At 38.4% G+C, this 14760-nt stretch overlaps 1 protein-coding gene across 2 annotated transcripts in view; it reads left to right on the top strand.

Moving 5' to 3' along the window:
* ST18 (ST18 C2H2C-type zinc finger transcription factor) overlaps positions 1-14760 on the top strand; it is a 98589-nt gene that overhangs the window by 35584 nt on the left and 48245 nt on the right. The window contains exons 4-9 of one of the 2 annotated variants that reach the window (XM_075063016.1): positions 1218-1414; positions 5305-6105; positions 8566-8700; positions 10409-10499; positions 11991-12095; positions 13555-13769. In XM_075063016.1, coding sequence (XP_074919117.1) covers positions 1218-1414; positions 5305-6105; positions 8566-8700; positions 10409-10499; positions 11991-12095; positions 13555-13769 — 1544 coding nt within the window. The remainder of the gene's footprint in view (positions 1-1217; positions 1415-5304; positions 6106-8565; positions 8701-10408; positions 10500-11990; positions 12096-13554; positions 13770-14760) is intronic. The other variant, XM_075063015.1, reaches the window with a different exon arrangement.

Here is a 14760-nt window from a genome sequence, read left to right as displayed (position 1 = left end):
AAAGCTAGTACAAGTATGTGTACACAAGCAGCACAATCACACACACCCTAGCTTGTAGACAGAGCCTGAGGGCACTTCCTAGCAGAATATCCCATAGCCTAGTGATTAGAGCAGTCACCTGAGAGGTTTAAAGCCTAGTTCAAATCCTTTTTCCCCTTCTGGCGGGGGGTTGGGGGGGGCGGGCTTTAACTGGAAGCCTTCCACATCCTAAGTCAATATACAAACCATTGTGCTAAAGTGATGAGCTGGGAGCAGCTGTTGTTGTGTTGTGTGAATTTGTTGGAGGAGGCAGATCCAGTCAGCATGCTCTGAAGGAGCCTACTGGATCAGATCCCACTCATGGCATAGGTGGTCAAACACCTACCTTCTCCTGGCTGCTGAAATACTCTGAGGCTTAGGTGGGAGATAAGTGTCAGAATGGAGGCTTAGGGGAAGAAATATAGGCCCCTAGGGATCTTTTACTGCAAAAGGGTGCTTAGGTACCTACAGCATTCAGTAAGAGCATTGTGAATTGCAGTAAAACTTAAAACTGGGATTTAGGTGCCTAAGTCTGGAGTTTAGGTACCTAAGTACATTTTTGAATCTAGGCCATGGTGACTAGCAAAATCAGACATTGACATTGTTTAGTTCATCTCTCAAATCACCAAAAAACAAAACAAAACAAAACAAAACCCCTTAAATATGTAAGTCTTTGCACTGAAAAAATGCATTCATCTTAAAATGGACTTTCACCCACTCATCAAACAAACCAATGCCCACACCCTCCCAAGCAGCAACACACATATCCAGACCCATGTAAGTAGAAGGATCATAAAGGTACAGTATGCTGCAGTGTAACTGGTGGTATACTTTTCACATTAGCTGTTTCTCAGGATTAGCAAACCAATATCAATCTTTTCTCATCCCTTTCTGGGTGTATTTCATCTAGTGCAGGACAGAGCATAGATTAACATATGTTTACTTGGGATTAGGGATTTTTTTATAACCAGACTTTGGTAGCAGTGAAAGAGAACCAGTGCGATGGATTTGTCTGTGCCCTGCTCTCCAGATCCAACAGCTAAAACTAAACATCCTCTAAACACAGCTGGCTGGAAGTGCAAGTATATTAGCATTTTACCAGCCTCATTTTTTCTGCTTGAAATTAAAATATAGGACATTGCTGGTTGTTCAATAATGTCCAATTTGTTTTCATTATTGCCGTTTTTAAATCAATGCAGTGCCTACAAATGCTCCATGGCTAAGAAGAGAAAAGCTGAAGAACAGATTTCAGGAGTTCCAGTCAATAAAAGAAAGTCCCTGTTAATGAAACCCCGTCACTACAGTCCCACTGTGGAATGCAAAGAAGAAAATGAGGACAGCACAGAGTTGCAGGAGGACATCAATGTCCTCGAAACAAATGACACGTCTGCTACAGGTAGCAATGAAGAATGGCTCCAAATTAATGTAAACTCCCTGCCCTCAAAGAAAAGAGGCCTGTCAAACTGAATGCTTTCAAAAAGAATGTAAGATGATTTGGGCTCAGAGGAGATTTGAGATAATACATTGCAATCTAGATATAAATATGGTAATTCAAAAACAAGGACCTTGTACAACATCTCCTTCTATGGTCCTTAATGCTGTGTAGGATGCAGAGACCTACCATCACTGCAGGTCAGATAAGGAATGGTGTCTGCTTCTTACTATGGGCTGTCAAAGAATGAGGTTAAACATGTAGTGAAAAACTAACTACTTAGAAAAACACGTTTGTAAAGAGAGGATTTTCACTTTAATATATTCAGCATGAGGCTGGGGGCAATCACCTGCTTAACAAAATGTTGACTTTAACGTTTAGCAAAGCAATGTTATTCATGTGACTATTATCTGTGTTCTATTTAACCTGATTATTAGACTCTGCGCTGTATTTATAATACCCAACCCAAACATGCTCAACAATTTTTAGAAAGTTCTACCATGCAGGTGCTACAAAATATGACTGCTGGGGGGAGAATATAAGATATATTTATAATACACATATATATTTAAATACATAAATATAAATTATGTATGTATGTTTTCTGCCTTCACCCTTCAACTATATATTCAAAATTAATGGAACACTTTTCAAAATAAATTGGCAGTTATTTTTTTCTTTGAGAAGCCTTGCACAAGTTGTCAGCCCAAGACTTAAGAAAGTGGTCTCAGATTTCAGTGGAATCAATACTGCATTTTTTAAAAAGACAATAGTTGTCAATAGGTTATAGAAGTCAATATCTAGGGGAAATGAGCAGATAATCTGAAATCTGAAATCAAACATAGTATGAAAAAGTAATGGTACCTCTATTTAAAAGGAAGCTATCCTCAAGCCCTAGAAGTGGGATCCAGATCCTGATGCAGTTTCCCAAATTTGAGGGGGTTTTGGATCTGGAGTTATACCCATGTCTACTTAGAATAGAATAATCTTCTTTTCTGAAAACCAATATCCTTTACATTTCTGATACGTACAGCTGTTACAAAACTTGAATGTATATCAATATGTCTATAATGAAAGCCAACTTTACTATCCAGGTAAGAGAACTATGGGTGAAATTCTGGCCCTAATGAAGTCAATGGGAGTTTTGCTATTGACTTCAGTGGGGCCAGGATTTTATTTGTGGTCAATCTTCTATCAGGGGTCTCTTTTGGAGTGCAGATTTGTGGGTACATCTTGCAAGTTCCTATGGAGGGCTGAAGTGTGGGGTGGTACTTTTAAAATATATCTTAAACTAGTAGGGAATTGTGCACTGACTGTCCCATTCTGATGCAGTCACTGAGCCAAACTTACTACTGACCCAAGCAAGCACAACTCTGCTGATTTCCTGGCTGTTCTGACTTCTTAGGAGTATTTCCATCTCATAATACCAGCAGTCTCACAAAAAGCTTTAACTGACTTTTTCTGTGCTGATTCAGGCTGTACCCTGTACCTCCATAACTTCAATGTTTTATTCCTCATAAATGTGCACACTCTCTCCTGTGTCTACCTTCTGTACAACCTCAGTAAAATTCTGAGAACAAGGCAGCATGATATGGAGTTAGAGTGCTTTAAAATCACTTTTTGGTGTCTTGAATCAGTGTTGCCAACTCCCATGATTTTATTGTGAATTTCATGATATTTTGTTTTTGTCTGAAAGTCCTAACTCTGGGAGAGATGCAATTTCAGGAAATATCAGCATTAGTTTATTTGTTAAAGTAAGTTTCAAGCCCCTGTGGTTACAGAGAAAAACTTCAACATGTGAACCACAACGGCTCAAAAAACAGAAGGCAATTAAAAAAACCCAAATCCACACTTTTAAAATCTTATAATTTTAAACCAATCTCATGATTTTTGGGGGGGCGGGCTGAGTCATGATTTTTTAATCTTGTTTTTGATAATATGCTTAGTACAATCTTTTACCCAGTAAATTAATGAAAGGCATGTTAGTATCAAGCATACTTGTTTATAAAAAAAATTAGAGCCATTTGTATCAAAATGGCCTGGTGATGAGAGTATGTGTAATTCCAAGCAGAGCAGAGAGACAAGCTATTAAATCATAGACACTTATTTGTCAGAGGTTCATTACAGAACCACAAGGAATCACAGTCATCATTACTAGATGCCATTTTTTTAAAATATAGCAAACTTTTTCATTCAGATTACTTCAAAGTCTATAGTGAGAGATGAGCTGGTTTAAAAGTTGCACTGAGCTTTGCAGACATTTAAAAAAAATACCCAAAACACACAACTATCTGCACATAGTGCGAGGCCACCTCTCCCCATATGAGTCCAATTTTCTGAAGAATAATAAGAATTAATAAATATTTTCTTTTAACATATAACAAACAGTTGAACCAAACAATTATGTAAACTGGAAATGACCCAAAATGCTAACAGTTTGGCAACAGCAAAGTGAAATGCATTATGGTGCACATGTGCATTTTTGTCCCTCTTTTCCCCTCCACAATAATCTGCACTTAATAGGAATATTTTAAACTATGTAGCTAAGCAACAGAGGTAATTGTTGCTTTCTAGAGCTTTTGTTAGGCACTCTAACACAGCCCAAATATGCATAATTAGGTATAATGTCTATAAATCATTATTGTACACATGTGGGTAGTTAAGTGGATTGAGAGAATAGTTCAATGAATTGGACATATTCACTGAAAATGCTTTTTATTTGTTTTCTGTCGTTCATAATACTTTAAAATTATCATAACCCTTTACACTTTCTCTTAATAGCTCACTGTGTTATTGAAAGAAACTTCATTTGCATTTTAGACTATGTTTAATTTATTATTTAAACCTGGACTTCCTCTGATTCAGGAAAGGATGTGTCCATCTTATCAAATATTATATGCTTATTTATCCATCCTTCTTTCTAGGAAGTAAAATGTTAAATTTTTCAGTTAATGTTGAATAGATCCCAACAAAAGAATGCACCCTATAATCAGCATTATTGAAGGGGCTAGTGTTGTGACTAAATTCTTCCCTTCGTCCAAAAATGCTTTTAGTTACTATGGCAATATTTACTTGATCCTGGCAAATCAGTGTTGATTTTAGAGAGATAATTACCAGAAAGAAAGATGATGGAGATGTATTTTTGAGTGTCCTTGTTAGAGCAAATGTTTTTATAAAAAATTAAATGAGATACAAAAGGCAATATTGTCTTCCAACATTGACACCCTTACCTACACGCAGCCTTTACTACCTGCTGGCTGCTGCTTTTCGTCCAAAGAAAGATGTTTATTAACACAGGGTATATTTCAATGGTGTCTTTAGCAGTCCTTTAAGAGTCTATTCATAAGAACCATTTCTGTTTGCTTGTGCATGACCTGATGTATCATTTAGTGTGGCAACTGTAATGGTGACCAAGAGCTTGCCCTTTGTAAACTATAGAGTCTTTTCAGTCAAGGTCTTTCATGCAATCTGAAGTGATTTGAAAAGTAATTGGGGACTCATTCTGAGAAATATTTGGGCATGCTAGACATGGAGGAGAGTGAAAATAGATCAAAGGAATTTTATATATTCAACAAAGAAAAATGCAAAAACATTCTATTTTCAAAGGGCTCTGCAGCCACACTACACAGATTTAATCTTAGAAGGGTTTGTGATGGTTATATGCTAGCAGAAATTTCAGATATTGTCTTGGTAAAAGGGGGTGTTATTTCTTAAGAATTTTCAGAGTATCCTTGAGTAAATAAACTGTGGTTGTTATATAAGTCTCTTCCCATTTAAGATTGAAACCAGGTTAGATCAAGATTAAGTTTCTCTATAGAAAGCATTCATTTTTCTCTTCCTTTTTTTCCTTAAAGAAGAAAATACTACAAAATCACCTGATGAAACCTCTCATTCAAGTGGGCAAGAAAACTCCAGTCAAACGAGGGACAACTACACCCGCTGTCAGGACCTCGTGGTCAAATCTTTAATGAACATGGGAAAACTAGCAAAAGATGCACCAGTTCAAATGGTGACTGAGAACCTAAATGACAGTGGTATCCAGTCCTTAAAAACAGAAAGTGATGATGTTGATGAATGTTACACAATTAACTCATCGGAAGGAAAAGAAAAGATTTGTGTTTCTGACCCACAATACTGTTCATCTGAAGACAATGACAATGAAAGTAGTTCTGAAATATTGGACAATGAGTGGGACAGTTCCTCAAATTTCTCAGAAGACATTAGCATAAAGCCCCATGTAACTCAGAAATATATTGCAGAATGTAACCGACAAGACATTCTGGAAGTTCCAGAAATTAAGACTGAAGAAGCAGAATTTCGCCCCTGTGAAACAGTTTGTGACTCAGAAACAGAGCTAAGAGAATCACAGGAATCTCATGTTGATCCTTTTGACAAGAGAATTCAGAATCCATTCCCTGAAAGCGAGGAAGATGATGAGTGCCTATCAGAAACTACAGACGTGTCAGTTGACCTGGACAAAACAAAAGGGAATTTGAGTTTGCTAGAACAAGCGATAGCTCTGCAGGCAGAGCAAGGTCATGTGTTTCACAGCACCTACAAAGAATTGGACAGGTTTCTTCTGGAGCATTTAGCTGGGGAAAGGAGACAAACCAAAATTATTGACATTGGTGGCAGACAATTCTATAATAACAAATGTAAGAAATATTTTGATTGCTCATATTGGCTCAAACATTTATTCTACATCTGGTAAACAATTTTGAACTGGATGTTACCTCAAAAGTAAAGATTCTGGAACAAGCCATATTCTTCACCCTCATTCACCACCAGAATAATTGCCATCTAAATTCCAAAATCTTTATTGTTTTTGATGATTTGTGGTAATGTATGAATGAGAGAACACAGTTCCATTTTCAGATACCAAGTCAGGCTTGTAATGCCAGAGCTTAAAAAGATCTTGTATTGATTGGCAAACTGGGAACGTTTGATATGGAATTCATAGATTGAGAATAACTTTGGAACATCAAAAGATATTATTTTACACTCACTTAAATCTTTCCCAGGAATTCTCTTTTATAAATACAAAGTAAAGCAGTAGTCACCCTGTAAAAGTTGCTATTTTGCCCTTGATAAACAAATATGATTCCTTTGATATAGGCAGTATTCCCTAAGTATGTCTCAATATTTACTGAAAATGCTGAAGTAAGTTATTTGCCGATTATCTAAGGCATTTAGAATCTAAGATAACTGGCAATTTTTTAAGAGTTACCACTGTATAATCCCTCTTGTACTGCTTAACTAGAGTATCCATTTACCTACTTCTTCTGTGGAAAGTCACATACAGATTGCCAATTAAAATGCCCTTAGCGCTGTACATACATGCTAGCCAACCTCCCTCCTAAGTTTCATATACTTATCCTTACCCTCATTTGCTCAGGTAACCATAATCAATTCAGACCAGATTCTGATCCTTTTACTCATGTGGAATACTCACCCTTACTCCAGGAATGGTCACATTGGTCTCAGTGGGACTACATGCAGAGTAGGGTACTACACAATGTGGGTATGAATGACAAAATCTGGTCCTTCCTGATTATTCTCAAGCAAACACTTAGTTTGCAGTTTGGTTCAGAGATAACCTTCATAGAAAAAGAATCTTGACCTTCCCTCACTCTGCTTCTCCATGTGCTCCATATGCTCTGACAGCTTTTTGTTACAATACTAGGCCTGGAATTTTGTCATTTACAAAATCCACCCATGGCCAGTATTTCTTATACCGGTTGTGTTGGGAATTCCACATCCTCCTCAGCTGCTGCTGCTGCTGCTGCTTTTTTTTTTTTTTTTGGATCCTATGCCAATTAAGTGTACCTGTTACCTTATACTGATCCTACTCTTTCCACTTAATTTTTTACACAACGTGCACTTAAATTTCAGATTAATGGAAGATTAAAATAAATGATTTTTTTTGTTTTAGGTCCAATCGTTGTTCTCTGTTAGTGCTGTAAACAATTTCCTACAGTGACTTCTTACTTATTTGCTGTGACTCTAACAGGCACTGTGGTTCCCTGTTGATGTTCATTCTGTTTTCTTTCCTCCATATTTTTCTTATCTAAAGGCTTGCCAGAAAGTTTAACTCCGCAGCTGCTTCTGGTTCTACATCGTAGCCTAGCAAAATATCCTACTAGGTGGCTTTAACCTGTCTTTGACTACAGCTGTTTATCTCCCCTCAACTCCATGTTGTTGGCAGTCAATCACAGATTGATCTGAAACCATCCTCAGCAATTTATATGTCCACTTGCTGTCTGTCTCGTCTCAGAAGAGAATTTCTGGATCAGAATTACTTCACTTCCCATCCTTTTAGATTCTGCATTCAAAATCAAAATAAACACTTTCTAATTGGTACTTCCTGCACACTGCTAGTACCTTGCCATTGGAAATTGAAAAATGCACTAAGGAGCCCAGCCTCTGCCTCATTGTACGTTGGTAGTTATAAGGGTGGGCTGAGACAGTGACCTGTGAAAGGGTATCAGTTATTCCATGTTTGCACTCTCATTGTGGGCTGATCTGCAGGGCAGTGCTGCCATGTGTGCCAGAGGGAGCTGCCTGCCTAGCCACTCAGATGCAAAGTGGCATGTATTCAGTTTCTTAGCAAAGGACCAACAACCTAGAGATCTGTGATATTTAAGGAACTGCTCCTGGTTGCAATGCTTTTTGTTTGTTTGTTTCATCCCTCAGCTTTTATTTGATGATCCCAGTTTCCCAGAACCTGGCGTTAACAGTATAAAAGTTTGTTTCTGGTTCAATATTTATTCCTTTTTAGATCTTTCTCTTGGTTGCTGTTGCCAGATTTCTGGCTTAATGGATGCGTCTTGTGTCCTGCTTGAGGCTCTGAATGGAATAAGTGACATCACAGTTCCTAAGCTACGTATGTTTAGCACACAATGGCATACTGGGAGATGAAAGTCATTGTTTAAAAGAGACAATATGAGAAACAAAAGAGATGCTTAGATTATGTAGTTACTCTAAGTCCAAGTTAAAGCCTTGGGAGGAAATTGCATCTGAAATATAGAAAAGTTATTTCACACTTCTAAGACCACTCAGCTGAGTGCAGGCAGGAAATCATAACCAGACAAAATCCTTATTTGATTTCTCTACAGATTCACCCAGGCCTGAAAAAAGAGAAACCAAATGTCCCATCCCAGGATGTGATGGCACAGGGCATGTGACTGGGCTGTACCCGCATCACCGCAGCCTCTCAGGCTGTCCGCATAAAGTCAGAGTGCCACTAGAAAGTGAGTATCATCCTACAGTACAGAGAGCAACTGAACCAGGCATAAATCTCTAAGTCATGTGAGTTCATACTGGACACTCACTGTAAATTCTCAGGGCTGGATTGTAGCTAGCTCTGTGCAGATGCACAAGGCAGGAGATGGTCCAATGAGCTTTTGCCACTGTGGTGCTCCTGTGCACAGTAGAGTCGCAATCCCAGTCCTTACACTTGTGGTGCTGAAGACCTGGTTAAAACTAGCACCTGTAGTGGCACGAACCTCCCTGAAGGGGCTGGAGAGGAACAACAAGGTCATAGCCACACACCCGCACCCACACTGGTCATTATAGCTGAGCTGGCACACAGCTTTGTCTGAGTGTGCTGTTTTCCCGTTTCAAATAGCTGGAGGCTCAGACGTGCACATTCAGCTATGTGACTGGTATGCCTCTCTCCCATTGAGACCAAGCGGGTCACCTCCACCAGCCAAGGAGAGGGAATCCGCCAGTTGCTTCATAGCATGCCACCCTTCTATGACTGTATTATGCTAACCTGTGTGTGGCCAGCCAAGCCTGAATTCCCCATTCATTTCTCGTGGTGCCAGTCTGATTACATTGGTTTGTGCTGGGTATGTCATCTTCTGAGATGATGCAGTGAAATGATATATAATAAGCCAAAATGGAATGTGAAACTATTACTTTGAACAACTTAGTCAGTCTGACTGTTTTTTTTTTTTCATAGTGGCATTCATAGCAATAAATTAAAGGGATACTTGCGCTTTACCACTGTCCTCTTCTTAATTGTAGCTTTCTTTTTTTAAATCTTTAAATCTGTATTTATGGAAACACCTCTTGAGCTAACCAGGCTGCTGCAGTTGGAAGGCCTCAACAACATTAACTTTTTTTAAAAGCAAGTCTTTGTTAATTATCACACTTCCAATCAGCTCAGTACTGTTCTGCTGGGTGCAAAATGATTATCTGTAATCAAAATTTGCTTACTAACAGAACAACCTAGTTGATTAACAATCAGACAATCTTTTGAGGCAGTGTACACCTAAAAGGGTAGCACAGAGCTGATAGCATGAAGGGAGATGTACAAAGCTATAGAATTACGTTTTACTTTACGTTTGATAAATACAGATCCAAAACAGCTACTTTGGTTGGGGAGCAGAGAAATGTACATACAATGGGTCCTCTTCACAACTGATGCTATTGTCACTACAATGGCTTCCAATGGCACAAATGCTGTCAGAGATCCTTGAATGTGCAAACTACAGCTTGGGGATAGGGTCCACTGGTATAAGGTGGATTTACATACATACCGAGCAGAAGAGAGTAAATGATGCAAACTAAAGTGGGTGGAACTAGAGCCAAAAGGGGTGTGTCCAGGACAGATGGATTTTGCACTCATGTATAATCTTCTTACTCCAGCATAAGGAGTGAAAAGTGCTGATGTAATTTAAAGCTTGCCCGCCCACTGATTTAAACCAGGCAGGGACCATCGGATGACACAGCATGAGACCATAGCATAGGCCTCTCAGAACCATCTTTTCTGAATTTGTAAGTTTCATTTGAGCTAGAAGGTACAAAATCAGAATACAAGCTTTTGTGCATCACACTTGAAAAATTTTTGTGTTGCAAGAAGAAAATGTTCCTTAGAAAGAGAGAGAGGGAGAGAGAGAGAGAGAGAGATTACTATATGTATGTTGCTACGCTTTACTTTTTCTTTGTGTTTAGTTCTTGCCATGCATGAAAATGTTTTAAAGTGCCCCACTCCAGGATGTACAGGAAGAGGACATGTCAACAGCAATCGCAACACACACAGAAGGTAATCCAGATCAGTTAGTATTCATTCAAATTAATATGTAGCTGGGAGGAAATTGCCACATATATTTGGAATTCAGGACTGTTAATATAATGTACTGCAAACACTGATTGACCACAAAGATAGCTAACATTATTTATAATCAAGCAATTAATCTACACAACTGTGATAAATATTAAATTTCAGTATAGTATCAAAAATATTATCTCCAGTACCAGGTATAACAGAATCCATGATTCCTAATTCAGAGATGAGATTTCAAACTACAGTAATGAAACAAAATATATTTGAAACTTAATCAGGTACATGAAATATTATTAAATAAACAGATGTGCACCCCAACCAAAATCAGAGCCCCATTGTCCTACATGCTGTATGCATACATAGTGAATTCTTGTTATTTTTATTGTTATATTGCGGTTGCCTGGAGAAGCCAAAATCATGGATCAGGATCTGATTGTGCTAGTCATGGTACATAAGAGTAATACAAAGACATTTTATGACAAGATGCGACAGGTGGATAAACAAACGATAAGGGGATGGAGTCAGGGACAGGGAACAGTAAAGGAAATGTTTCTAGTCATTTTCTTGTTTGAAAATCCCTGTCACATTTACAGCCCCTTTGAGATCAACTATATTATAAATCAGTACTGCTAATTGTAAATGGATAGGAATTGAGGCAAATTGGAAATCAGCAGCAAAGAGAAAACATAACTTGAGACAGGATGTGTACCTATTTCACAATCATACACCACATTTTTTAAATTTTTTTTCTGCCAAAGTCCGCCTTCCTATCAATCTGTAATACAGTTTATTCAATACTTCACCTGACATTGAGGGCAAAATAGACTTAATTTTTTAAAAATTAAATAGAGATTTGCCTGGCCGAGAACCTCAGATCTGAACAGCCCAAAACTTTCAGCTTGGTTCAACTTCCAAACACGTACAAATTTCACATCTGACCCATCTCTGCATAATGAGATAGGCCCCAAATCTGGATCCAAACAGCCAAATTTTGATTTGAAGTAGCAGCTGCTACTTCTACTGTGTGTGTGTGGTGGGTGGGGTGGTGATAAGTGGGGTTGGGTCCACTGGATCCTGGTAGTCACCGATTTTTTGACATACTTCAAACTCCGCATACTCAGTGCAGGCTTGTTTAGCACCAATGAGGAGGCCATTCAATGCAGCTGCTCCACCCATGGCCTTCCTACATGCAGTGACACTCTGAGATAACAGTGGCATGAAAGGCCTCCATGAGCCTTGAGAACCCCAATGAATTTCACCCTCTAGCATTCTTTGCTTTTTGACTTAAATTGGTGTGTATTTTTTTTTCTGTGCATTGTTAAACAGCTGCCACATTTCATCCCAACGGTGGCTACAACTCAGTGGTAGGAGAAGCCATCTGTAATTTATGAAATCCTCTGAGGTCCTTTAGGACTGAAAGATAAGTTCATATTCTGGTAACTCAAATCATGCCACTCTTTTTTTAAACAGTCTTTCTGGCTGTCCAATTGCTGCAGCTGAAAAATTGGCAATGTCCCAGGAAAAAAATCAGCATGATTCTCCTAAAACTGGACAGTGCCACGCTCAGGTTCACAGGTAGGAGTCTCACATGACATGTCTCACACAGGTATTTCTGTCCAAATGCTGTGCTTTATTTTGTAAGGGATTTCGTTCCTTACAACTTTTAACTCTGAGCTACTGAGGGAGCCTAGTTCATTCTAGCAGGCTGACACTATACAAAAATGTGGGTAGCGAAACTGATTATGACTTGTGATAACTAAAGAACACTCAGTGGGTCCCTATGTGTTCAGCTAACATTAAATGACTACATGCATGTCCTTGAAAGATGAGTAAAAAAATCTAAAAAATATTATTTCAACACAAAAACATTATTTCAGTGGTTGTTCTGGAGTGCCTTCCTAGTGTTAACCAGCCTCCTATTTTGATTAGACTGGAGTTACTTGTTAAGAAGCTTTCTCAAATTGTCCCTCTGCTGCAATGCTTTGGCTCCTGAGGATTGGTTAAAGATCTTGTTGCTTCATGAGCTCATCCCAGTTTTTGCAGCATGGGATTCCATGCTGATTTATATATTGAGATCCTTTGCAAAGGAAACCCTTGGCAATCAAACAGCATCTAACTATTGTAAATGTAGTAGTATTTAAGTGGGCTAAGCACTGTCATTGCTCTATTTCTCTGCTATAACAGATTTCTGATTGACCCATCCAGTTACTTTACTGTAATGCAGTTACTCAGTTTAATTTACGTTTTATACTACAGTAGCAAAAAAGTGCTTTAAAAATCCTAACCAAAAAAATCTCTCATTGAGCTTGTATTTGGTCTGAGAGTCCTATTGATCCTGTAGACTTGCACAATTTGCACATCATTGGCATCAGCGCCATCATGGCCTATTATATTCAGGCCTATTTGAGGGCACTTTAATTTGTGGATTATTGACATGATTGGGTATAATGGCTCCTTCTGAGCCATTACAGAATATTGTGTCAATGTGTCTGCCAATTGCACGTGCCTTAACTGTACGTATGAAAAGTCCTTAGGAAATTATTGAAGACAAGTAGTTACTGCACAGTAGCTAAATGGAATAACACATTGTTAATTATTCTTTCCTCATGAATAGCAGAAGCAATTATTTTGGACCATGCTCTGTCATATTTATTTGCCCAGAAGGCCCACCTCTAGAATGATGGTAGTGATCCACAGCTCTACAAGCCCCCGCTGGCTCATGTGCAAAAGACCAAGTGTGTTCTCATCCTTTTTTAAAGAAAGGAAACACAATCCTACGGTGGTGAATCTTTAAACAGAACAGTAATTCTGTTAGTAAGTTACAGGATTGCTAGATGACTAGATCAGCCACAAAATGTGTTTTTGTAACTGACGTCTACACCCTAAAATAGGCTTCTATAAAGGCAATGCTTATGATCTTTACTTATATCCATTTTGGCAGGTGCCATCCCACTATATCCTATCTTTCAATGCAAGGTACTGAAAAAGATGTTCTTATTGTTTGTTCTTGTTTTTCTCACTCTCCTTCTGGCAGTCTCTGCAGGACAAACTTAGCAAAGCAGCTCGAGCTATCTCAGTACAATTACCGAACTGCACAGCCAACCACCTCTCTCAGAGCCACCCTGACAAAAAAGCAAGAGAAGTTTGGGAAAGTACCATTTGACTATGCCAGCTTTGATGCACAGGTCTTTGGCAAACGCACAATGGCACCAGCAGTGCAAGGCCAAAAAACCCCAGCGTTCCTTGAATGTAAGCTTGAAACTCCCATCGTTCTTGAAAGAAAAATATTATTTATCTGAGAGTTTTCTTGTTTCAGGAAATAATGCACACTAGCAAATGTCTTTAACCCATTGTGATCAGTATACCTGAAAATCTGCTGGAGTGACTACAACATCAATATTTGTTAATTATTCTTTGAAAAGCAATTCCATGGTAAAAAAGAAAATACTTGACTTGTTGCTTTCCTATTAGGCCAAATTGTGATACCCATATTCATGTGGTACTATTCCACCATGAGTAGTCCCATTTAAGTTAGAGATCAGATAGTGTACTGGCATAAATTGGCATAGCTCCATCGACATCCATAAAGCTAAGCCAATTTGCAGCAGCTGAGGATGTGTCCAAAGGGACTATTTGTGCAATATGCTACTACTCAGTGTGAGCAAGGTATCACAATTTAGTACACTATTATGAGTAATTACATGTATAGATCCTCTTCATTGTAGGATCTTCACAGATAACTGCATTAAGTTTTTGCTCTGTTGCATCAACCCTTAGTAACACCACTGTAGTTACAGCTATTTTTATGTGTTCACAAAATCTTGGCAAAAGATGCCATTTCTGTGAGGGCAATGGAAGAATCCTAAGGGGGTTTCTTTCATGTCAGAGCTGGGTTCAAAGGAATGTGGATCCAAAACAATGGCCATGAAAGTATTTCTTAATTTTTGTTTTGTTTACTATCATTAAAATATAACCAAAGAAAGTGAAGATGGAAAAAATAACCTAATGTTATACAGTCCATGTAATCCAAAAAAAGAAAGGACAGTCAGAGTTAAGGTGAGCAGAAAAATAGCAATTTTTAGCTCTCAAATTATTAATATCTTTTTATTTATATATATATATATATATATATATTCCCCTCTCACCCCTATGGGTGGTATGTGTCTTCCTCAACCTCGGGTTCTCTACCAGAGGCCTGGGAGTTTGAGGGTTCTGCGCAGTATCTTAGCTGTTCCTAGCA

The sequence above is a fragment of the Chelonoidis abingdonii genome, chromosome 2 (genome assembly GCF_003597395.2).
Source record: "Chelonoidis abingdonii isolate Lonesome George chromosome 2, CheloAbing_2.0, whole genome shotgun sequence".
NCBI classification, from domain to species: Eukaryota; Metazoa; Chordata; order Testudines; family Testudinidae; genus Chelonoidis; species Chelonoidis abingdonii.
The sequence above is the reverse complement of the archived record's forward strand: the minus strand, read 5'-3'. Positions and strand labels throughout refer to the sequence as shown.